Here is a 25666-nt window from a genome sequence, read left to right as displayed (position 1 = left end):
CCAAACGCATGCAAATCGAACGTGTAACTAAATTCTAGAAAAAGTGTTGTGTTGTCATTGGCTTTGGGGCAAATGGCATTGAGATCGCATCGATCCATGGAATCAGCTGTTCTCTAAGTACTGAAACACACACAAAATTTTATTGCGTTATTGGTGGGTCAGACTTTGGATTCGAATTATGAAAACAGATTCTTGTTTGTTGGAACCGGTTTGGTTTGAATTTGAATCAGCCAAGTGATTGTCTGTCTGTCTGGAGAGGTAACGACCCTACCCTCCCCCTTTATTGCCCCCACCGAGCATTTAATTGTCGCATTTAATTTCCAGATTAATTGTAATAAAAAAAAACAAAATGAATGGGCTTTCCCTTAACAAAATAAACCAATTCAAATGAGAGGGAACAAAATTTGAGCTGTTCAAAAAAGGGGGAAATTTTTTCAAAATCAAAAACCCAGTATAAACTTAACCCTGTTTTTTTTAAGTTAGATTAAAGCTTTTAGTCGGGTTTCACTGATTGAAAGCTTTGGATTAGAAAGCTTAGAATGTGCTTAGAAAGCTTTAATTTTATGTACTCTGAGAATTCGGGTCCGTTGGGAATTTAAATACCCATGAAAATGATAAACTATAAACTATAATTTTCGCGCAGACCAGACATGGAAAACTTACAAACAGCATCCCAGAATTAACAGCAATACCATACTAATGGTACCTACTAATACCTAATGGATCTTTTGTCTTTCTATCAACTACTATGCCTTTCAAGGCAAACATATCAAAGTTTCATATAAATCGGGTCTAGGAGCAGCCCTTAATGGGTTATACGTACTTTAACCCTACGACAAAACTGCTTCCCACTATAAGTATATCTATTTATAGCTACAGCATCAATTGGAGGAGAGTGACAAAAAAAAACCAGACTGAGAAGTGTGAAGAGATCTCAAGGAGAACTAGTGTGCTCCCAAAGGGCAAACCCCTGAATCAATCTCCCCATGGCTTCTTTAATTTTCGCGCTGATTGGGGCACAAAGGCAGGCAGAGTCCAAGCCAAAATGCTCCGCAAAAATAAGAATAAGCTGATAAAGTGAGAATGAGTGAGAGAAAGCGAGATACGAGAGACGAGAGACGAGACGAGACCCCTAATTCAATTGGCCAGCGGCTTGGGGCCACAATTTGTGAGACTTTTTGATAAGCTCGAAGAGGAAGCCTGCGATTAAGCTTAATTAATGCACTAGGCTGATTTATGCTTAGCTTATGATCGTACACGATCATTTACACGTACGTATAGTGCATACTGATATGAGATCTTGGGCCATTCACGTGTGCCTCTTTATTGAGTGTCTGGACGGCCGGTTGAAGTGGCGCTCAGGGTTAGGCCATGGGGTTCAGTGCAGTCACTTCGCTTAATTGCAGGCTGAAATTACTTGAGAGTCTCTCGGCAAAGTAAGCTGCAAAATTAGAATTAATTAGGACATATTTGAACGAAAGTTATGAATATGAAAATTTGTTGGAGTGGGAAAACGAGAATGGGAGCATCAATGAGAAAGAACTCGGGGTTTTTCTAGGAAGATCTGTTGTGGTTCTAGCTGCAGTTTTTTATTGAAACGTTTTTGCTATTCAAAGCTATTTAGCTATACACTTCTCTTGTACAAAGAAATCAATTCTCCAGGAAGGAGCCAAGTGGTCACTCCTATACATATACGATTATAAATGAAATTTTGCTCTATTTGCTTTATTTAGGCTGAAAATTGTATTCCATAACCCCTACCCATGCTGGTCAGTGTAGTCCCCAAAACCATTTGCACTTGCGGCTCTTTCGGGGCTCGGCTCCTTCCCTGCCTCCCCTGTGCAGCAGCCACACACTCAAAACCGAAAGAAAGAGGACGCAGCGCCGCGTCGCGCACTCAAAAAGCTTCCCGCGAAAGCTTTGGGGCTAGATGGGGTCGGTCTCCATCTACAGCTCCAGCTGCCAGCTGCCTCCACATACGAAACGAATCATTCGTGCTACATTTGTCGTGTGGAGCTGCCTGCTGCCTGCTGCCGGATTCGCCCAGTCGTTTGTCAACCGTTTGTCAGCGTTTGCCGTGTGCGCCGTGAGCGCTTGTTTTTTGCACAAGAGTCAGCAGGGAAAATAATTTAATACAATCGTTTTGTGTGTAGAGATAGCATCAGGAGCCGTGAATTGAGTCGAATCTGAAGCTCAATTGAACAAAAAGAGAAAAGAACGAACGAATCAATTTCGCTAAATTACTTTGTGCCCACAACTAAATAGTCGAGTTCCGAGTCGAAGCGCGTCACGTCCCTTCTGGCTGTGTGTTTCAATTGGAAGAGCATCATCATCATCGTAGAATTGACAACAATTAAAAGAATCGAATAAAAATGCAGTACATCTATGTGATTAGTGCGCTGATTCTGGCCGTAGCCGTGCAGCAAGGTAAAAGGATACCATACCAAATGGAACACTCCCACAAAAAACATACCATCCTCCAACTTATTCGTAGAGTAGAGATTACCATAGCCAGCGGAAGCCCTTACATCGCGATTACGATTACATAATAAGCGATTCACTCTGCCACAGAGAGCGGTAGAGATAGAGAGAGAGTGAGAGAGAGAGAAAGAGAGACCTTTGGGTGGGGGCAATGAATTGGGGAGAGCTTGTGGCGCCGTCTTGACGCCACCAAGGAGTATCTAAGCCGGCCGCCATGGCGCCTTTTTGTCCATCACATCACAGCACACACACCCCGACACGACTTGCACGCACGCACACTCCCCTTCCGAGTAGTAAGAGCATTTTTGCATTCCAATAGATACATATATCGTGTATCGTGTGTAAGGTTCCTTTCAGTGAGTCTCGGTCTCGTCTCGTCTCTCTCTATCTCTCTCTTCTCAAAGCCCTGGCCAAAAACTGAACTTTTTTCTCTACTTCATTTGTTGGCGGCTCTCTTTCACAGCGCACAGCTTTTTCCCCCAAAAAGGAGCTAGGGCATTGTCTTTAAGGGTTGTTGTCCTGACACCCCACCAAAATTTGACACCTCTACTATCTCTGGATACAAGTTGTAAAGTCCCCCCAAACTGTCATTAAAATAACTCAAATGACAGGCCTAATTACTCTACATTTCCGTTGGCTCTTCCTGCCTTCTTTTTTCAAAAGTGGATCAAATTTTCCCCCCGTTTTCCTGTGTCGACATGTGTATATGTGTGTGCAAGTATAATGTAGGACATGCGCACTCTATTTGGCCAAGAGTCCGGCCAGGGGCCAAATGCAGTAATCCCATATCCCCAAAGTCGTCTTACATAAAGGGAATCTTCAAGTCGATATGACTGAAGAAAGCGGAAATCTGTGTGTTTTGTAAACAACCCAATAGATCCCCTCATTCTTGGTTATACCCCAAAATATAGATACATATTCGTTCAAGTATACTATACGTGCAATGCAATCAATGCAATTGCATCTATGGCTATTTATAAACTATAACAAACCTTAATTTGTCATGACTAACAGTGCAAACAGTGGAAACTTTTAAAGCTTTTATGGCAAGAAAATTTCTAAATGAATATTTAATGGACGGAAAATGCTTGAACTGTCTGAAAATCGACACAAAATGTTCCACTAAGGGTATTTAATTGATTAATTGATGGATTGATTTGATTGCCAATAAGTCATTCAGGATTTCAGTCATTAAAGTCATACAAATTTTATTGCATGGATTGCATGATGATATCTTCGTTCGAGATGTTCTCAAACTATTAATTCCAACAGAGTTGAGATAGATCGTATGATAAAGATGATAGAGACTTGTAGCTCTAACAGATGTAGTTAGAAATACAAGCTTCTGGGCCTATTCATTGATGTTTCAGAAACTCACTCATTCAATTTATCGAATAGACAACCCTATAGGATGAGCTATACCCTACCCTTTTAAATCAATATACTTCTAAAACAAAAGATTCCTTATAGCCCACAGAGTGTATACTCCTTCTACTACTTTCCTTTCTATTGTTCGCCCATCAGCTGCACTGCCTAAAAGCAGGCATTATTCCGCTATGGCCACTTTGCTTATGTAACCCAGATTGGGTGAGAAGTATAGTAGCAGTAGGAGGAGGAGGAGGAGGAGGAGGAGTAGCAAAGTTATTGGAGTCCATTAACAATGTCTGCTGTGGTTTCAATTAGCAATCGCCTCTGAAGAGACTCGCAGTATGGCACTAATGGAGGCGTCGCTTCCATCACTGGCATCTCAACCGTTTCCGTGCCATTGTGCCATTTTTGGCACACAGTGTGAAGCAAAAGCGCATCACAAGTTGCATCATTGTAGATGAAGAGGGCACTGTAGAGAGCAGAGTGCAGAGAGCAGTAGACACAACATTTTGGATCTGTATATTCCGAAGATTAAATAATGCGAATCTCGTGTCGCGCACGACCTTAAATTCAATTTAGCTAAGGCAGCAACACAACCATCAAAAGTACTATAAAGATCTCTTTATATAGAAGAATCTGTGCTGTGTGTATCATTTGCCCTGACAACGTCTGATATTTGTTTATATGCTTTTTGCTATTATTTTCTCTGCTTTTTTTTTTTATCAAACTATTAAGGTTAAACGTATGCTAGGAATGGAAAATTTCTAATTGGCATTAACTTGGTTGCTTTGTGGTCAATTAAGTGGAACACTGAGTGCCACCAGAAGGCAATATTCCCAGCAAGGCAGGAATATTGTATTAGCAATGGTATATGGGTGCCATTAGCTAATAGGAGGGGGAAATTTTCCCAACAGGATGCATAAATGCAATTATGGAAATCAAATCAATTCTGTGCCAGAGAAAAGTAGAGGAAAGGTTTTGTCTTGCTTGAATGACATCAGTAAAGGGTACCTTTTAAACAGGGAGGAACAGATCCCATCCTTTATAACCACTATAGCCCCTACAACCACTATATACACCCGTTCGTTACTCTTTTTTCCAGGCTATGCCATCAAATGCTTTGTTTGCAATAGCCATAAAGATGCCAACTGTGCACTGGACATACCGCCAGAGAATTTGCTAAAGGACTGCGATGAGCAGTACTCGTCTCGTGGCAAGGGGATACCCACCTATTGTCGCAAGATCACACAGATCATTGAGTTCTCTGTGAACAGCCGTACGTATAGAAAGTACAGCGAAACTGATGAACATTAAATTGAGAGTCTCTTGTTGCAGTGCCCCCAGATAGCCGCGTGATACGGACCTGCGGATATCAGAACCAGACCTCGACCAACTATTGCTATTCGCGTGCCGGCTTTGGCGGGCGCCAGGTGGTCTGCTCCTGTGATACGGACAATTGCAATGGCGCTGCCACGATGAGTGCCTCCACGGTGGGTGTGGTGGCCATGGTGGGTCTCCTGCTGGGCGCCTTCCAGTGGCTGCAGCGTTAGGACGGCCGCAGGAGACGCGAGGAGCCGCCTCAGTTGTGTTTTTTTGGTTTGTTTTTTCGTCGATTCATCATCCAACCAAATGTTTTTTGTTTTCGTATTGTTGCTGACTCTTTTTAACTTCTGTGACACTTCTGTGAAACCCGTTGCCGCTTTACCCTCTCACCCTCCCATCAAGATGGTCCACACGTAGAGAGCTGCCACAGAGCTTGGTAAGAACCGAAAAAAGTTCACGAGAATAAGAAAAACAATCATATCTAATATCTAATGGTGTATCTGTATCATTTGCAGCTCTGTCCCAGCATGATTTTGTAACATTTTTGAATGGAGAACCGTAAAAAGCTTTATACGAAACATTTAATAAACGAGAGAATTGCTTAAGTTGTAAATGTATATAAAAAACAAAAAGAGATCATGTTACATTTGGCCAATATAATCGTTCAAATCTATTTTACACAGTATGAATTTTGAAACTAATGTACGAGAATACGAGTATAATATAACGATAAAAACTAAAACCTACCGCAGTTAAAAAGTATTTAAAGAAATCCAATTAAACCAAACGAAATAAAAGTCAAAGGAGGCCCCAAACTAACAGTAGTAAATAAACTATAAATGTTAACACTCTTTGTCTAAGTTTCTCTATTTTTATTTTCATAAGACTTAAAATTAACAAAAGAAAAACAAACAAAAAATGGAAGAAAATTTAAAGAAATTTCTAAAAAATTAAACCGCTAAACAAACGAAAAAGTATTTAAATGGCAGCCAAAGCCGTGAAAAAGCATTAAACACACACTTTATAGTATAATTAGAAAAGAAGCTAAAGTAAGAATCAAGAAATGAAAATCCCCTAAACCCAAAACCATACCCATTCCTAGAATAGTTGAAGCACGCTTGAAGGACACCACACAGCCAGAGGCCAAGCGAAAACCACGCCCCCATCTAACGCACTCCCCCAAAACGAAAAAAAAAGAAAATAAAAACACTCGTTGTTGTAACCAACTGCCAAAAACGGAAAACTTTGAGAATCGATTCATCTACCGCATAGGAGGAGGAGCAGGAGGAGGAATAGGAGGACACCGACACCAAACCCACAATGGAGCCACCTCCCGGCTAAAGGCATCCCCACATCCCACATAAAAAAGGAACCAACATTATGGGACATCCACATCCAAGTAGTAGAACGAATGCAAATGTGCAAAAGTTTTGTCCATTGTAGAGATAAATGCAAGAAAATAAAAATAATAAAATAAATGTATGTTAAACGTTACAGAAACCAACCAAAGCAACAAATACATCATTTTTAGTTCAAAATAGCAAAATAACAGTTTATAGTGACAATTTTTTAGTTAATTAAGAAAGAATCTCCTCTAAAAATGCAATATTTATAATGCAATAAAATTGTAAAATGTTTAAAGTGAAAAACAATAAATATGAATACAAAAACTAGGTGTCTTTCCGTGTTGCCCAGGCCAGGGATTGCTTAAAATACAGTGATAATACATGTATATTTAACAGCTCTTGTGCGGCACATCTTACAAAACGCACTGATATATAATACACACTTTTTAATGGGCCTTTGCGGACAGTTAAAAGTTAAAAGCAATGTGCGTTTAATGATAAATGAAGCCTTGAAATCTTAGCTACAAAGTCCGCCACTTAGTCCGTATGCACCACCCGCTTGAGGGCCAGGTAACAATGCTTTGTGCTCAGCTCGTGATAGCCCACGGGTCCACGTTCGCAGTCGGCACACACCAGAAACTTCTTGCCATCCACAGTGTGGGAGAAGCCTATGTTCTCGAACGTCAGCATATCCTTCACCAGCCAGAAGTGCTTCAAGGGCTCAGTGTTTAGGTTGTCCGCCGTCCTGTCCTGCTTTTGCACCATCAGCGGGACATCTATCTGGCAGAACAGCTTAAGCATTAGAATATCTTAATCATGGATGCGTGCCGGCACTTACCTCCTGCTCGCTGTAGCTCCCCTCGCGCGCCTTCAGCATTAAACTGTTGCAGAACTGGCATCGCACATTGGTTTTATTCTTTCCATCAGCTATTTGATCGGAAATAGTGGCCTCTTCAGTCATGTTTTAAATCTTTTTGGTTTTTTGTTTTCTTATGAATGTATACAAATTGCAGTGTGACCCTCAGAAGTAAAACAAAATATACCGAAAATATACTGACCAAAACCAATAAGTTGTGAACTCATAATTGTGGACTCATAATTTTATCCGATTCGTAAATCAATTTCCTACAAGACTGACTAATTTTAAATTCTCTTCTTAATTGAATCTACATTGTTGCATTGGATAGTCCACAACGCGTCTTTAAATACACTTCAAAATTCTATAAAAAGTATCAACATTGCAAGGTGTGTGAGCTGGACATGGTGGCAAAAAATATACCGTAAATATACCGATGTGAAAATATTTGTATTAACTTTACTGAAACTTATTTGAGAATCCTCACGATCCTGGAAGAGTTAGTCCTTCACCGATCTGACTCTATTTATCTGAGATAAAGCCTTTCGAAGTTTTGGATTTTGCGTTTCGTTAGAATACTGGGTTTTCCGTAGGCTATATTTCCGCTATACTTCAGCCGATCAGAGAGCGGTATGTCTTTTCGTGATCGGGAGAGTCCTGCCAGTCGATTTCCATCGGAAAAAGGGACATACATTTTTTCACGATTTTCGCAGAAAATCATGATGGTTACATCATTAAATTTGCCAAAAATCGGCCCCATTTTCGGAGTCGAGATTTTGATACAGTTCGGCAGTCTGGATTCTCCCGATCCTGGGAGAGTTGGTCCTGCAGCGATCTGGCCATATTCGTCTGAGATATAGCCACCCGAATATTTGTATTTTGCATTTCGTTAGAATACTGGTTTTTCCGTAGGCTATATTTCCGCTATCCGTCAGCCGATCGGAGAGCGGCATGTCTTTTCGTGATCGGGAGAGTCCTGCCAATCGACTGCAATCGGAAAATCGGACATCCATTTTTTCACGATTTTCGCAAAAAATCATGATGGTTACATCATTAAATTTGCCAAAAATCGGCCCCATTTTCGGAGTCGAGATTTTGATACAGTTCGGCAGTCTGGATTCTCCCGATCCTGGGAGAGTTGGTCCTGCAGCGATCAGGCCCTATTCGTCTGAGATATAGCCTCCCGAATATTTGGATTTTGCATTTCATTAGAATACTGGTTTTTCCGTAGGCTATAGTTCCGCTATCCGTCAGCCGATCGGAGAGCGGTATGTCTTTTCGTGATCGGGAGAGTCCTGCCAGTCGATTTCAATCGGAAAAGGGGACATCCATTTTTTCACGATTTTCGCAAAAAATCATGATGGTTACATCATTAAATTTGCAAAAAATCGGCCCCATTTTCGGAGTCGAGATTTTGATACAGTTCGGCAGTCTGGATTCTCCCGATCCTGGGAGAGTTGGTCCTGCAGCGATCAGGCCCTATTCGTCTGAGATATAGCCACCCGAATATTTGGATTTTGCATTTCATTAGAATACTGGTTTTTCCGTAGGCTATAGTTCCGCTATCCGTCAGCCGATCGGAGAGCGGTATGTCTTTTCGTGATCGGGAGAGTCCTGCCAGTCGATTTCAATCGGAAAAGGGGACATACATTTTTTCACGATTTTCGCAAAAAATCATGATGGTTACATCATTAAATTTGCCAAAAATCGGCCCCATTTTCGGAGTCGAGATTTTGATACAGTTCGGCAGTCTGGATTCTCTCGATCCTGGGAGAGTTGGTCCTGCAGCGATCAGGCCCTATTCGTCTGAGATATAGCCTCCCGAATATTTGGATTTTGCATTTTATTAGAATACTGGTTTTTTCTGCACGCTATATTTCCGCTATCCGTCAGCCGATCGGAGAGCGGCATGTCTTTTCGTGATCGGGAGAGTCCTGCCAGTCGATTTCAATCGGAAAAAGGGACATCCATTTTTTCACGATTTTCGCAAAAAATCATGATGGTTACATCATTAAATTTGCCAAAAATCGGCCCCATTTTCGGAGTCGAGATTTTGATACAGTTCGGCAGTCTGGATTCTCCCGATCCTGGGAGAGTTGGTCCTGCAGCGATCTGGCCATATTCGTCTGAGATATAGCCTCCCGAATATGTGGATTTTGCATTTCGTTAGAATACAGGTTTTTTCTGAACGCTATATTTCCGCTATCCGTCAGCCGATCGGAGAGCGCCCTGTCTTTTCGTGATCGGGAGAGTCCTGCCAGTCGACTGCCATCGGAATAAGGCTCATCCATTTTTTCACGATTTTCGCAAAAAATCATGATGGTTACATCATTAAATTTGCCAAAAATCGGCCCCATTTTCGGAGTCGAGATTTTGATACAGTTCGGCAGTCTGGATTCTCCCGATCCTGGGAGAGTTGGTCCTGCAGCGATCTGGCCATATTCGTCTGAGATATAGCCTCCCGAATATGTGGATTTTGCATTTCGTTAGAATACAGGTTTTTTCTGAACGCTATATTTCCGCTATCCGTCAGCCGATCGGAGAGCGCCCTGTCTTTTCGTGATCGGGAGAGTCCTGCCAGTCGACTGCCATCGGAATAAGGCTCATCCATTTTTTCACGATTTTCGCAAAAAATCATGATGGTTACATCATTAAATTTGCCAAAAATCGGCCCCATTTTCGGAGTCGAGATTTTGATACAGTTCGGCAGTCTGGATTCTCTCGATCCTGGGAGAGTTGGTCCTGCAGCGATCAGGCCCTATTCGTCTGAGATATAGCCTCCCGAATATTTGGATTTTGCATTTCATTAGAATACTGGTTTTTTCTGCACGCTATATTTCCGCTATCCGTCAGCCGATCGGAGAGCGGCATGTCTTTTCGTGATCGGGAGAGTCCTGCCAGTCGATTTCAATCGGAAAACCGGACATACATTTTTTCACGATTTTCGCAAAAAATCATGATGGTTACATCATTAAATTTGCCAAAAATCGGCCCCATTTTCGGAGTCGAGATTTTGATACAGTTCGGCAGTCTGGATTCTCCCGATCCTGGGAGAGTTGGTCCTGCAGCGATCTGGCCATATTCGTCTGAGATATAGCCTCCCGAATATTTGGATTTTGCATTTCATTAGAATACTGGTTTTTTCTGCACGCTATATTTCCGCTATCCGTCAGCCGATCGGAGAGCGGCATGTCTTTTCGTGATCGGGAGAGTCCTGCCAGTCGATTTCAATCGGAAAACCGGACATACATTTTTTCACGATTTTCGCAAAAAATCATGATGGTTACATCATTAAATTTGCCAAAAATCGGCCCCATTTTCGGAGTCGAGATTTTGATACAGTTCGGCAGTCTGGATTCTCCCGATCCTGGGAGAGTTGGTCCTGCACCGATCTCGCCCTACTCGTCTGAGATATAGCCTTCCGAAGATTTTCATATCATTTAAATACTGTTGCTTTTATTAACCCTTCCTTTCATTTTAGCAGCTCGCACCCTCCGATGGCTAGAAATACCTTCTGCGTGCCTGTGGTCACCGAATTGCCCACCATTGTTTACTAGGGGCACCACCAGTCCAGAAGAGCGATTGTGCGCTCGATGACGTCTATCTACTCCAGGCGCCTCACCGGCAGACATCGTGAACCCCCGCTGGCTCCAGCGTACAGGGACATGATTCCTGTCCACTCACAAAACAGAGTACAATCCCAGGATTACAGCAGAAAAGAAGCGCACCCCTGCAAGATCCTGACCAAACAAGAGATCTTCATCCTTCGACGTGGCCATCGACAACAAGGACTTAGACAGTGGCAATCAAGGGAAGGCTACGCGGGCTACTAGACTCTAGATAGATATCGTTGTTGTTAGTTTTTAAGGATATCTGTACGCGTTCATATGTATATTGAGATAGTAGATACAAATTAGTTCCACTTGTATATTTACTTATACTAAGCTAAGTTATGATGAATAAAACTATTGAAAAATTATCCTTGTTGTATTCTGTTTTGGGGGAAATATATCGGGGAATTAAGGAAAAAAATTTTTCTAAAAAAAATTTGTTGCATACTTTTGGGGTTTGAAAAACGGAAGAGCAAAAAATATTTTAAAAAAATTTTTAAAAAACCAGCGACCTTCTGCTGATTTCTGTTCGCCTGGTATCCCAGTTTTGAAATTCTCGTTTTCTGCCTTTTGAGCGCTCGCAAGTTGATGGTTGTTGTTGTACAACAATAATAGTTTGTTGTACCACAAATGACAACAACAACTTTTGTTCTTTTCTCCGTTATTTGAGGCCCGAACGGGACGTGCGACAACTTCCTGTGTGCGGAATTACATCTTTGATCTGAAGGACTACTTATAAAGGAACAAGGATCAAGGATATATCCTCCAGATCTATATATCTTGTGTTCTGCCTTATTTGTGGCCCGATCGAGGCGTGCCATGGCCCGCCGTGATCAGAAAAATTTCCCTGATCCTTCGGTAAGGACTCCAAGATAACCAAACCTACATATTATATTTCTGGGCTATTTGTGGGCCGATCTGGGCGTGCGATGGCTCTCTATGATCCAAAAAATGTCCCTGATTTGATAGAGTCCTTATCAAGGATCAAGGACATTTTAGAGAATCAAAAATATTAAATTTTCTCTGCCATTTTTTCCTTAATTCCCCGCTATATTTCCCCCAAAACAGAATACAACAAGGATAATTTTTCAATAGTTTTATTCATCATAACTTAGCTTAGTATAAGTAAATATACAAGTGGAACTAATTTGTATCTACTATCTCAATATACATACAGATATACAGATATCCTTAAAAACTAACAACAACGATATCTATCTAGAGTCTAGTAGCCCGCGTAGCCTTCCCTTGATTGCCACTGTCTAAGTCCTTGTTGTCGATGGCCACGTCGAAGGATGAAGATCTCTTGTTTGGTCAGGATCTTGCAGGGGTGCGCTTCTTTTCTGCTGTAATCCTGGGATTGTACTCTGTTTTGTGAGTGGACAGGAATCATGTCCCTGTACGCTGGAGCCAGCGGGGGTTCACGATGTCTGCCGGTGAGGCGCCTGGAGTAGATAGACGTCATCGAGCGCACAATCGCTCTTCTGGACTGGTGATGCCCCTTGTAAACAATGGTGGGCAAATCGGTGACCACGGGCACGCAAAAGGTATTTCTAGCCACCGGAGGGTGCAAGCTGCTAAAATGATAGGAAGGTTTAATTAAAGTAACAGTATTTAAATGATATGCAAATCTTCGGGAGGCTATATCTCAGACAAATACGGCCAGATCGGTGTAGGACCAACTCTCCCAGGATCGGGAGAATCCAGACTGCCGAACTGTATCAAAATCTCGACTCCGAAAATGGGGCCGATTTTTGGCAAATTTAATGATGTAACCATCATGATTTTTTGCGAAAATCGTGAAAAAATGGATGTCCCTTTTTCCGATTGAAATCGACTGGCAGGACTCTCCCGATCACGAAAAGACATACCGCTCTCCGATCGGCTGACGGATAGCGGAAATATAGCGTGCAGAAAAAACCAGTATTCTAACGAAATGCAAAATCCACATATTCGGGAGGCTATATCTCAGACGAATATGGCCAGATCGCTGCAGGACCAACTCTCCCAGGATCGGGAGAATCCAGACTGCCGAACTGTATCAAAATCTCGACTCCGAAAATGGGGCCGATTTTTGGCAAATTTAATGATGTAACCATCATGATTTTTTGCGAAAATCGTGAAAAAATGGATGTCCGATTTTCCGATTGCAGCCGATTGGCAGGACTCTCCCGATCACGAAAAGACATGCCGCTCTCCGATCGGCTGACGGATAGCGGAAATATAGCCTACGGAAAAACCAGTATTCTAACGAAATGCAAAATCCACATATTCGGGAGGCTATATCTCAGACGAATATGGCCAGATCGCTGCAGGACCAACTCTCCCAGGATCGGGAGAATCCAGACTGCCGAACTGTATCAAAATCTCGACTCCGAAAATGGGGCCGATTTTTGGCAAATTTAATGATGTAACCATCATGATTTTTTGCGAAAATCGTGAAAAAATGGATGTCCGATTTTCCGATTGCAGCCGATTGGCAGGACTCTCCCGATCACGAAAAGACATGCCGCTCTCCGATCGGCTGACGGATAGCGGAAATATAGCCTACGGAAAAACCAGTATTCTAACGAAATGCAAAATCCACATATTCGGGAGGCTATATCTCAGACGATGTTCCAGTCCCACCTGAACGATAGGTGGCCAGGGCTGAGGGCGACGCGCCATCTAGCGGAAGTCCCGGGAGGCTCGATGGTCGATGGGGACATCGGGGGGAGCTGGAGCCGTTACTGGGGATATAAGGAAGAGAATAGGATTAGTTATATGTATTAGTAAGGGAAAAAGGGATAAATAGGAGTGAAAAGATTAGAAAACGTGGATTGGGTTATGAAAATCGTGGAGCGTGGACGGAGTCACGTCGAGATCCGAAATTTTGTGAATAAAACAAACAGTTTGAAGTGAGTACCGAAAAAGCGGGCAATAAAGTAGGTAGTAATGCAAAATTTTACAAACAGTTTGAACCGGCAAGGAATACAGCCACTAGAACCGGGCCGGAAGATTTCCTGGAGAGGAAAACTGGAGTCCGAGAAAGTCGACTGCAGAGAAGAAGACGATACAACGGGACCTGAGTGAGTTCGTTCCAGTTGCGCGTGTGTGAGCCAAGTAGCGCGGGACGTGTGAAGGGGGGGGGTGAAAGAGGTCGAGTGAGCGGCCAGGGCGATTCTAGCCACACCGCACGACCGTTGCATCGCCGTCCAGTGCGTGCCACACGTTTGGGCTCTTTTACCAAGTGAAAACCTCGAAATCCTATTCACACACACACACACGCGCACACGTATACACGAACCTAGATAAATTTAGGGCTGACCGGCCACGGCCTGCGATCAGCGAGCCCACGTTATTGAACTTAAAGAAAAACAAATAATCCGCACTCCAAACACCGTTCCACTGTAAATGTTATTTTGTGCCGTGTGTTGTCCTTTATTCTGTATTTAGTATAAGCTTAAAACGTTTAACGTAAAATCTTGGCCAGTGAAAAAAAATATGTATGTAAAAACACCAACACCTTTCACAAACGTAAATCTGCGATCAGCTGGTCAACGCCAGAAGATTAACCCTTAGCGGGTGACGCGGGGGTCCCATCAGTCCACCGTATTTGGTCGAGTGAATTGTGGAAAATATTGTTTATGTCCCGGGGACCCTTAACAAGAGCTCTTGGTAGGTCAGGTCTCCGTAGGGGCCCGAGTTGAATTAACTCCCGTAAGACGGATCCAGTCCCCACTCACCTACACATAGTCCAGTACGAATGGGTGAGGGTATCCCTGTAGGTTAAACGAAATTGCAGCAGTTATTTCCGTGTTTGTCTTTGTGTCGAACGTTTTGGTGTTTCTTTTTGGTTAGGGATAATTTTGAGTATAGCTATTTATTAATAAGAAATATGAAGTTGTCAATTTATAATTATTAAAGCTTGGATATAGACTGAAGTATGATGCGTTAAATTTAAAATAGAGGGAGGACGCGTGGCGTAAGCCATGGATTAGGCCAGCCGTTACCGTTCCAGCAGAGGGTGGCCAAAATGAACGTTGTGTTTGGTCACAGGTAGGGCGGGCGCGCGAAGTGGTAACACCCAAGCTTCACCCACTTGATAGCCGTCTGTTTATGATTTTCTTTGTTGTTGTTAGGTTGTTGTTAGTTCTGATGTCCCGAGAAGTAGTATGTCTCCTTTTTTGTCTACATTTGGCGGGCAAGGGGAACTACCCAGCCCTGGGGTCGACAGCTAGCCGGCATTGCCCTCTGGGAAACAAGCTAAATGTAACAAATGGCGCCCAATGGTTTTTCGAATTCGCATGCATCTGGACTGACGCAGGGTCGAGTGGGATTACAACAAATGTCACTCGGGCTGGTAAAGGCAGATGCGGGGGAATGAAAAAAAAAATAAATCTTGTGGAGAAGACGACAGCTCGCGAAGTGCAGTTTAGCTGTCCCGGCAGAAGTCGCAGCTGCAGGCTTAAGGTGAGCGTAAAGCTGGTCCTTAATGGCGCGGGGTGATTGATGCTAGGGATGGATAGACGGAGGCAGTTAACGGAAATATAAAATATGTGATAGGGACTTACGAATTACAGTTGAACATTTTGTCGCTATTCGATGTCACAAGTGAACGTAAGTCACTGCCGTTCAACAAAAATATGAACAGGGAGTTTGCGACGGACACATTGCCTGGTGGACTGTGATATCGAAGAAATCTGTGATGGAATGTGATATTGGAATAAGTTAGAGTAAGTCATGTAGGTAAATGTTCATTGTAGTTTCGCACCTGTTTGTTTAAAACAAAGCCGCTTTCGTGTTTTTGGACCTGTTGTCTGTCTGCCGAGAGGTGGTGAGGAGTAGGTGGCCCGGGAGTCGCAAAGACAACCCGCGATGCATCTGTTGTCATGGCAGATCGGCATGATGGATGACAGGAACAAATCACAAGCAAAGTGAGCTCATGCACCGTGAGGCTTCTCGTTTATCGGCCATCGCGTAGAGCGATGACTAGAGTAGATGACAGGCCACACAAAGGTGGTGTTCGTAATTGTAGGATATCCGTAGGGCGACTGTCAAGTGGAGCGCAGAAACTGGAGCGGTTACCGGTCCCGGCTAGTCACGTGTCCCCCTCTTAATGAATCTAGTAAGAAGAAGAACTGTTAGGAATTTTTGTTGTTAGGTTTTGTGTTGTGTTGAATGTGTTTGAAGTTTGAGTGTCTTAGGTGTCGATCGAATATACATGTATGTTATTATTTAATTATTTATTCAAATATTTAATTGCATATTTATCGTCAACGGAGCTAGTTGACGCAATATTTATATCCGTCTTTATTTATTTATTTATCGGAGTATTTATTGGTCCGAAGCGTGGTGTTATTTATTCTTACTAGTTATTTCTTTGGGTATTTATTTCTTTATTTATATATATTATCTTAGTTTAGGAGTATCCTTTTTTTTTTGTAATATTGGTGTTGCTCGGTGCAGATGCCACAAGAAGGGGGTAGTCGACAGTATCCTACGCGATCACGCGTAAACAAAACAGTGGACCAGATAGGAGAAAGGTCAGGGGCGATGTTTGATCAAGCTCGGGAGGAACTTGGAGCTGTGGGTGGGTTGCCAAGAACACCGGTCCAGGCCAGGTCAGAAGAATGGCCAATGTCCGATCCTACACCCACGCTTGCTTCCGAACTGGCATCAGCAGTCAACGTATCGTTGGCCCAGGCTCATGCGACACACAGGGCAGCGAACACTGACTCGATTAGTCGGGTGTTGCAGGAAGAGTTGCGTAAGGGGTTTATCGAGATGATGCACCAACTCAACGAGGTACTCCAGCCGGTTAGACAGCTGCAGCAGCAGAAGGAACCGCAGCGGGAGGAGGTTCACCACGAGCAAGAGTATCGAGGAGCAATCCCGAAAAGGAAGCCGTCTAGCACGACTGATGCGCCGATTCCGCCACCAAAACCATTTTTGTCTCGCTCGGGGCGAGGTGGTGTTGGTCCGGAACCGTCTTCAGGAGTAGGACAGACCGCATCCAGTGAGCAGCATCAACGGGGTGGGCATCAAGCGCGAAATTGGCGAAACCCAATAGCACACAGACACTCGGGTCAGGGTCGTGGCGAGGGTAGGAGAGGTGGTGGAATTCCTCGAGAAGATCCGCATCCAAATCCCCCGGGTAATAGACCTTGGCCACGGTGGGGCCGAGTCGAAAAATGGGACGTGACGTTCGACGGAGACAGCAACAAAATGACAGTCGAAGATTTTGTGTTCCGAATTGAATTCCTACAAGCCCAATGCCGCTGTCCGTGGGATGAAGTTCTAAGGGGATTTCATCACCTGGTTACAGGAAACGCGCGAGAATGGTACTGGCAGTACATCCGTGATCATGGCGGTGGTGTTTGGCAGGAACTAAGGGGCGACTTAATTGCTCGTTTCCGAGGCACGGCGTCCGAGTTCGACCGCATGAGAGAACTGCGAGAAAGAATGCAGCGGTCAAACGAGAGTGTGGAAGACTTTTTCCACGTCATGAGAAAGCTCGCGTCGAGGTTGGAGATGCCACCACCTGAAAAGGAGATGATAAAAATCGTCAAAAAGGCACTCACAGATGAGATAGCGAGTTTCGTCTACGGCTTACGGGTTTATTCCTTAGACCAATTGCGGGATGAGTGCGTGGAAATAGAGGCACATCTGAAGAGGAAGGCTCGATCTTCATGGCGAGGAGCACCCAAAGCCACAAACTATGGTCGCGGGGCGAATGCGAACGTCAGCGAGGTCGCGCAGGATCGGTCGATTAGCGATGAAGAGGCAGAGGTCATTGAGGAAGCGGAAGTGACACAGCGTGGTCCACAGAAGTTGATTTGCTGGAACTGCGGGCAGACCGATCATGGCTTTAGGGATTGCATGGCATCGGAGAGGCGAATTTTCTGCTACCGGTGTGGAAAGCCCGATGCATATTGTCCAACCTGTCCGAATTGCGCGGGAAACGTGAAGAGGGGTGCGATCCAAGCAGGCGAATCACGCTCACAGAAGGGGCCTGCGCAGAGAAAGTAGAAGAAAATAAAAATGAATTAGATAGACGTAAATTGCATGCTAGGTTAAGGAACTTATCATATGAAGAGCGCTTAAGAAATTATTTAGAAACCAGAAATAGAATATTTTCTGAACTCCGAGTGGATGGTATGCGAGCACTGTCGGTGCGGGTGAGAAAGGCGAGATCCCGATTTAAGCAAAGGCGAGCTATGAGGAGGCAGGTGATTGCTTCAGTAAAGCGTTGGTGCAAGGAAGACCCGAGAGTTTTCGCAGAAATCTCTATAATGGGCGAGTCCGTGCGAGGCCTGTTAGATTCAGGCGCTACACACAGCATGCTAGGGTGTAATGGTCAGGAATTCCTGGAGAAGCTGGGCGTGGAGGCTCGTCGATATTCTTCTATAGTGAAGGTAGCGAATGGGGAAGATCGCGCAATCGTTGGCCGAGTGGAATTACCGGTGAAATACAAGGGAGAGGTAAAAAGATTAACGTTTTTCGTATGCCCTTTCTTGGAACAGGAAATTTACTTGGGGGTAGACTTTTGGCGGGTATTCTCATTGGCTCCTGAGGTGATGGGAGAAGGTCCAGTAGGGGCATCTCACAGATTAGTGGAAGAAGTGCTGGCTGATCAAGTCGCCCACTATGTGGAAGGCCCGGAGAAGGAGATAGTGCAGGAAGAATGGGAGTTGTCAGAAGAGCAAAAGGCAGCCTTGGATCAGGTGAAGGCAGAGTTTCTGACTTTCGAAGCCGTAGGCCTGGGGAGGACGTCGAGAGAGACTCACAAAATTCAATTGGTGGAGAAGACCGAGCCTGTGAAGGATCGACATTACCCGCTGTCGCCAGCGATGCAGGAAGTGGTGTGTGGTGAGGTGGACAAAATGTTGGCTTTGGGAGTCATCGAGTACAGTGATAGTCCGTGGAGCAACCGTACCACCGTGGTGCGAAGGCCGGGCAAAAATCGTTTCTGTCTCGATGCCCGAAAGCTCAACAAAGTAACCATCAAGGACGCTTACCCACTTCCTAGCATCGAGGGGATTTTGTCGCGTCTCGATCAGACGATATATATCTCCAGCGTCGACTTAAAATTCGCCTTCTGGCAAATCGAGCTGGACGAGCAGAGTCGACCATATACTGCGTTCACGGTGCCGGGACGCCCTCTGTATCAGTTCCGTATGATGCCCTTTGGCCTCTGCAACGCCGCACAACGCCTATGTAGACTGGTCGATAAGGTGATTCCGGTTGAGATGCGTTCAAACGTCTATGCGTATCTCGACGACTTGCTGATTATAGCTGAGGACTTCCAAACGCACGTGAAGATTCTGCGACAGGTTGCCGAGCGTCTACGAGAAGCAAATTTAACGATAGGGCTGAGCAAATCTCATTTTTGCTATAAAAACATTAAATACCTGGGATTTATAGTGGGAGGAGGAGCGCTGAAGATGGATCCGGATCGTGTGTCGGCCATTTTGCGCATTCCCGAGCCGCGATCTGTTCGAGAATTGCGTAGTTTCCTGGGAACTGCGGGCTGGTACCGGCGCTTTATGAAAAACTATGCTGAGATGGCCGGTCCGCTCACAGACGCCCTGAAAAAGTCGGGAAATGGGAAGTTTAAATTGACGGAGGAGGCAAAACGAGCCATGGGGGAGCTAAAAGCTGCACTCACCTCGGCACCAGTCCTGGTACACGCGGATTTCAAGCGGCACTTCTACATACAGTGCGACGCCTCACATTATGGGGTAGGAGCCGTACTCTTCCAACGGGATGACGAGCAGAACGAAAGGCCCATAGCGTTTTTCTCTGCCAAACTGAATTGCCACCAAAAAAACTACTCAGTGACAGAGAAGGAGTGTCTGGCAGCTCTCATGGCGATCCTTAAGTTCCGTCCGTACGTAGAGCTTATGCCGTTTACAGTCATAACTGACCACGCCAGTCTCAAATGGCTCATGACCATGAAGAACCTGGATGGTCGCTTAGCTCGTTGGTCCCTTCAACTGCAGGCCTTCGATTTCGGCATAGAACACCGGAAAGGAGCGGACAATGTAGTGGCAGATACATTGTCACGCAGTATTGAAGAGCTGGAAGTGGATCCGAGTAGTATCCTGGGTTTTGAAACGGTGGAGTTTGAATCTGTAGAATATCAGGAGTTAAGGAAGGAAATAACAGAGAACCAAGACCGCTTACCTGATCTCCAGATTGTTGACGGCATGATATTCAAGCGCATGCGCTTTGAACGATTGGATGATCAACTGGAGGGCGCCGCCTGGAAATTGTGGGTTCCGAGTTCGCTGACGGCCGCGTTGATAGACAAAGCACATTCGGAAGAGAAGACAGCGCACGGAGGAATCGCGAAAACCTTGCACTTATTGCGTAGGCAGTTTTACTGGCCGAACATGGCGATAGAGGTACGGGATTATATCCGACGGTGCACCGTGTGCAAGGAGTCGAAAGCGCCGAATTATCGGATGCAGGTCGGCATGGGGCAAGAAGTGTTCACTGAGCGCCCGTTCCAAAAACTTTATATTGATTTTTTGGGTAAATATCCGCGGTCAAAGAACGGTCAGGCGTGGATATTTATTGTAGTTGACCATTTCTCGAAGTTTACATTCCTAAAGACCATGACCAAGGCCACAGCAAAGGAAGTTGTAAGATTCCTCGTTCACGAGGTGTTTTACAAGTTTGGAGTGCCGGAGATGATTCACTCGGACAATGGGGCTCAGTTCGTCTCGAAAACTTTTAAGGAGATGACCGATGCATTCGGAGTCACTCATATGAGGACGCCAGTGTATTCTCCGCAGAGTAACGCAGCCGAACGCGTGAATCGCACAGTACTCAGCGCGATTCGGGCGTATCTGGAAGACGATCACCGGGACTGGGATGTGCATCTGCCGGAGATAGAACTGGCTATTAGGAACTCGGTTCACGAGGCGACAGGCGTAACGCCATTCTTTGCAGTCTTCGGGCAGCAAATGTATTTGCATGGGTCATGCTACAAGTTGGCAAAGCGACTGCGGTCAATCGGCGAGCATGACATATCGCTGCTGGAGGGTCAGGACAAGCGACAACTCATCCAAGAGAGGATTCGCGCTAGTTTACATCAGGCATACGAGCGCAGTAGGGTAAGGTACAACCAGCGAGCTCGGGTGTTTTACGCGAGGCCGGGACAAGAGGTATTCCGCCGAAATTTTGTCCTTAGTGACTTCGGAAAAGGCTTTAATGCCAAGTTCGCGCGCAAATTCATCCGATGCCGGGTAGTGAAGCCAGTAGGAGAGAACGCGTATGCTCTGGAGGACCTTAACGGCCGTCCCATAGGAGTGTACCACGCCAAAGACCTGAGAATGTAGTGAGGTGTGGGTGTGGCCTACGTTGGGCGCGGCAGAAGAATACAGGGCACGCCGGCGGGTGCTCAATAGTGTTCCGGAATCCGGTGGGCATGCCCACGCGTATGTTGTCCCTCCTGGGACTGACGACATACTCGTGGTGGTGTTCCAGTCCCACCTGAACGATAGGTGGCCAGGGCTGAGGGCGACGCGCCATCTAGCGGAAGTCCCGGGAGGCTCGATGGTCGATGGGGACATCGGGGGGAGCTGGAGCCGTTACTGGGGATATAAGGAAGAGAATAGGATTAGTTATATGTATTAGTAAGGGAAAAAGGGATAAATAGGAGTGAAAAGATTAGAAAACGTGGATTGGGTTATGAAAATCGTGGAGCGTGGACGGAGTCACGTCGAGATCCGAAATTTTGTGAATAAAACAAACAGTTTGAAGTGAGTACCGAAAAAGCGGGCAATAAAGTAGGTAGTAATGCAAAATTTTACAAACAGTTTGAACCGGCAAGGAATACAGCCACTAGAACCGGGCCGGAAGATTTCCTGGAGAGGAAAACTGGAGTCCGAGAAAGTCGACTGCAGAGAAGAAGACGATACAACGGGACCTGAGTGAGTTCGTTCCAGTTGCGCGTGTGTGAGCCAAGTAGCGCGGGACGTGTGAAGGGGGGGGGTGAAAGAGGTCGAGTGAGCGGCCAGGGCGATTCTAGCCACACCGCACGACCGTTGCATCGCCGTCCAGTGCGTGCCACACGTTTGGGCTCTTTTACCAAGTGAAAACCTCGAAATCCTATTCACACACACACACACGCGCACACGTATACACGAACCTAGATAAATTTAGGGCTGACCGGCCACGGCCTGCGATCAGCGAGCCCACGTTATTGAACTTAAAGAAAAACAAATAATCCGCACTCCAAACACCGTTCCACTGTAAATGTTATTTTGTGCCGTGTGTTGTCCTTTATTCTGTATTTAGTATAAGCTTAAAACGTTTAACGTAAAATCTTGGCCAGTGAAAAAAAATATGTATGTAAAAACACCAACACCTTTCACAAACGTAAATCTGCGATCAGCTGGTCAACGCCAGAAGATTAACCCTTAGCGGGTGACGCGGGGGTCCCATCAGTCCACCGTATTTGGTCGAGTGAATTGTGGAAAATATTGTTTATGTCCCGGGGACCCTTAACAAGAGCTCTTGGTAGGTCAGGTCTCCGTAGGGGCCCGAGTTGAATTAACTCCCGTAAGACGGATCCAGTCCCCACTCACCTACACATAGTCCAGTACGAATGGGTGAGGGTATCCCTGTAGGTTAAACGAAATTGCAGCAGTTATTTCCGTGTTTGTCTTTGTGTCGAACGTTTTGGTGTTTCTTTTTGGTTAGGGATAATTTTGAGTATAGCTATTTATTAATAAGAAATATGAAGTTGTCAATTTATAATTATTAAAGCTTGGATATAGACTGAAGTATGATGCGTTAAATTTAAAATAGAGGGAGGACGCGTGGCGTAAGCCATGGATTAGGCCAGCCGTTACCGTTCCAGCAGAGGGTGGCCAAAATGAACGTTGTGTTTGGTCACAGGTAGGGCGGGCGCGCGAAGTGGTAACACCCAAGCTTCACCCACTTGATAGCCGTCTGTTTATGATTTTCTTTGTTGTTGTTAGGTTGTTGTTAGTTCTGATGTCCCGAGAAGTAGTATGTCTCCTTTTTTGTCTACATTTGGCGGGCAAGGGGAACTACCCAGCCCTGGGGTCGACAGCTAGCCGGCATTGCCCTCTGGGAAACAAGCTAAATGTAACAACGAATATGGCCAGATCGCTGCAGGACCAACTCTCCCAGGATCGGGAGAATCCAGACTGCCGAACTGTATCAAAATCTCGACTCCGAAAATGGGGCCGATTTTTGGAAAATTTAATGAAGTAACCATCATGATTTTTTGCGAAAATCGTGAAAAAATAGATGTCCCTTTTTCCGAAGGCAGTCGACTGGCAGGACTCTCCCGATCACGAAAAGACATGCCGCTCTCCGATCGGCTGACGGATAGCGGAAATATAGCCTACGGAAAAACCAGTATTCTAACGAAATGCAAAATCCACATATTCGGGAGGCTATATCTCAGACGAATATGGCCAGATCGCTGCAGGACCAACTCTCCCAGGATCGGGAGAATCCAGACTGCCGAACTGTATCAAAATCTCGACTCCGAAAATGGGGCCGATTTTTGGCAAATTTAATGATGTAACCATCATGATTTTTTGCGAAAATCGTGAAAAAATGGATGTCCCTTTTTCCGATGGCAGTCGACTGGCAGGACTCTCCCGATCACGAAAAGACATGCCGCAATCCGATCGGCTGACGGATAGCGGAAATATAACGAGCAGAAAAAACCAGTATTCTAACGAAATGCAAAATCCAAATATTCGGGAGGCTATATCTCAGACAAATACGGCCAGATCGCTGCAGGACCAACTCTCCCAGGATCGGGAGAATCCAGACTGCCGAACTGTATCAAAATCTCGACTCCGAAAATGGGGCCGATTTTTGGCAAATTTAATGATGTAACCATCATGATTTTTTGCGAAAATCGTGAAAAAATGGATGTCCCTTTTTCCGATGGCAGTCGACTGGCAGGACTCTCCCGATCACGAAAAGACATGCCGCAATCCGATCGGCTGACGGATAGCGGAAATATAACGAGCAGAAAAAACCAGTATTCTAACGAAATGCAAAATCCAAATATTCGGGAGGCTATATCTCAGACAAATACGGCCAGATCGCTGCAGGACCAACTCTCCCAGGATCGGGAGAATCCAGACTGCCGAACTGTATCAAAATCTCGACTCCGAAAATGGGGCCGATTTTTGGCAAATTTAATGATGTAACCATCATGATTTTTTGCGAAAATCGTGAAAAAATGGATGTCCCTTTTTCCGATGGCAGTCGACTGGCAGGACTCTCCCGATCACGAAAAGACATGCCGCAATCCGATCGGCTGACGGATAGCGGAAATATAACGAGCAGAAAAAACCAGTATTCTAACGAAATGCAAAATCCAAATATTCGGGAGGCTATATCTCAGACAAATACGGCCAGATCGCTGCAGGACCAACTCTCCCAGGATCGGGAGAATCCAGACTGCCGAACTGTATCAAAATCTCGACTCCGAAAATGGGGCCGATTTTTGGCAAATTTAATGATGTAACCATCATGATTTTTTGCGAAAATCGTGAAAAAATAGATGTCCCTTTTTCCGAAGGCAGTCGACTGGCAGGACTCTCCCGATCACGAAAAGACATGCCGCTCTCCGATCGGCTGAAGTATAGCGGAAATATAGCGTGCAGAAAAAACCAGTATTCTAACGAAATGCAAAATCCACATATTCGGGAGGCTATATCTCAGACGAATAGCGGATATAGCGGAAATATAGCCTACGGAAAAACCAGTATTCTAACGAAATGCAAAATCCACATATTCGGGAGGCTATATCTCAGACGAATATGGCCAGATCGCTGCAGGACCAACTCTCCCAGGATCGGGAAAATCCAGACTGCCGAACTGTATCAAAATCTCGACTCCGAAAATGGGGCCGATTTTTGGCAAATTTAATGATGTAACCATCATGATTTTTTGCGAAAATCGTGAAAAAATGGATGTCCCTTTTTCCGATTGAAATCGACTGGCAGGACTCTCCCGATCACGAAAAGACATACCGCTCTCCGATCGGCTGACGGATAGCGGAAATATAGCGTGCAGAAAAAACCAGTATTCTAACGAAATGCAAAATCCAAATATTCGGGAGGCTATATCTCAGACAAATACGGCCAGATCGCTGCAGGACCAACTCTCCCAGGATCGGGAAAATCCAGACTGCCGAACTGTATCAAAATCTCGACTCCGAAAGTGGGGCCGATTTTTGGCAAATTTAATGAAGTAACCATCATGATTTTTTGCGAAAATCGTGAAAAAATGGATGTCCCTTTTTCCGATGGCAGTCGACTGGCAGGACTCTCCCGATCACGAAAAGACATGCCGCAATCCGATCGGCTGACGGATAGCGGAAATATAACGAGCAGAAAAAACCAGTATTCTAACGAAATGCAAAATCCAAATATTCGGGAGGCTATATCTCAGACAAATACGGCCAGATCGCTGCAGGACCAACTCTCCCAGGATCGGGAGAATCCAGACTGCCGAACTGTATCAAAATCTCGACTCCGAAAATGGGGCCGATTTTTGGCAAATTTAATGAAGTAACCATCATGATTTTTTGCGAAAATCGTGAAAAAATAGATGTCCCTTTTTCCGAAGGCAGTCGACTGGCAGGACTCTCCCGATCACGAAAAGACATGCCGCTCTCCGATCGGCTGAAG

The 25666-nt window shown here is 45.0% G+C and overlaps 2 protein-coding genes and 1 long non-coding RNA gene across 3 annotated transcripts; 2 read left to right on the top strand and 1 right to left on the bottom strand.

Annotated features, from left to right (window-relative positions):
- The first annotated feature begins 1978 nt into the window (after window positions 1–1978).
- On the top strand, window positions 1979–6654 carry LOC4817404 (uncharacterized). The gene is made up of 4 exons (XM_001356845.4): window positions 1979–2427; window positions 4952–5125; window positions 5185–5608; window positions 5688–6654. The coding sequence occupies exons 1-3, from the start codon at window positions 2373–2375 to the stop codon at window positions 5397–5399; spliced, it is 444 nt and encodes a 147-aa protein (XP_001356881.1). The 5' UTR covers window positions 1979–2372; the 3' UTR covers window positions 5400–5608; window positions 5688–6654.
- Window positions 6655–6885: 231 nt separating this feature from the next.
- On the bottom strand, window positions 6886–7559 carry strat (RAB interacting factor STRAT). Its single transcript, XM_001356844.4, has 2 exons — window positions 7357–7559; window positions 6886–7298 (listed from the first exon to the last, which is right to left on the bottom strand). Exons 1-2 carry the CDS (start codon window positions 7477–7479, stop codon window positions 7056–7058), a joined length of 366 nt encoding a protein of 121 aa, XP_001356880.1. The 5' UTR covers window positions 7480–7559; the 3' UTR covers window positions 6886–7055.
- Window positions 7560–13711: 6152 nt separating this feature from the next.
- Window positions 13712–15255, top strand: LOC117183979 (uncharacterized). The gene is made up of 2 exons (XR_004469112.1): window positions 13712–13882; window positions 13940–15255. It is a non-coding gene; the product is annotated as an uncharacterized lncRNA (long non-coding RNA).
- Window positions 15256–25666: the final 10411 nt, after the last annotated feature.

Source organism: Drosophila pseudoobscura, chromosome 4, assembly GCF_009870125.1.
Source record: "Drosophila pseudoobscura strain MV-25-SWS-2005 chromosome 4, UCI_Dpse_MV25, whole genome shotgun sequence".
Lineage (NCBI taxonomy): Eukaryota > Metazoa > Arthropoda > Insecta > Diptera > Drosophilidae > Drosophila > Drosophila pseudoobscura.
Note: the sequence above shows the minus strand (reverse complement) of the source record. Positions and strands in the feature narration are given on the sequence as shown.

Excerpts from the sequence above, each read along its gene's own strand:
- strat (XM_001356844.4), bottom strand. The coding sequence starts at position 7,479 with ATGACTGAAGAGGCCACTATTTCCGATCAAATAGCTGATGGAAAGAAT. Across the intron at positions 7,299-7,356 it reads GGAGCTACAGCGAGCAGGAG|ATAGATGTCCCGCTGATGGT; the intron begins GTAAGTGCCGGC and ends CTGTTCTGCCAG.
- LOC4817404 (XM_001356845.4), top strand. The coding sequence starts at position 2,373 with ATGCAGTACATCTATGTGATTAGTGCGCTGATTCTGGCCGTAGCCGTG. Across the intron at positions 2,428-4,951 it reads GGCCGTAGCCGTGCAGCAAG|GCTATGCCATCAAATGCTTT; the intron begins GTAAAAGGATAC and ends TCTTTTTTCCAG. Across the intron at positions 5,126-5,184 it reads TGAGTTCTCTGTGAACAGCC|TGCCCCCAGATAGCCGCGTG; the intron begins GTACGTATAGAA and ends CTCTTGTTGCAG.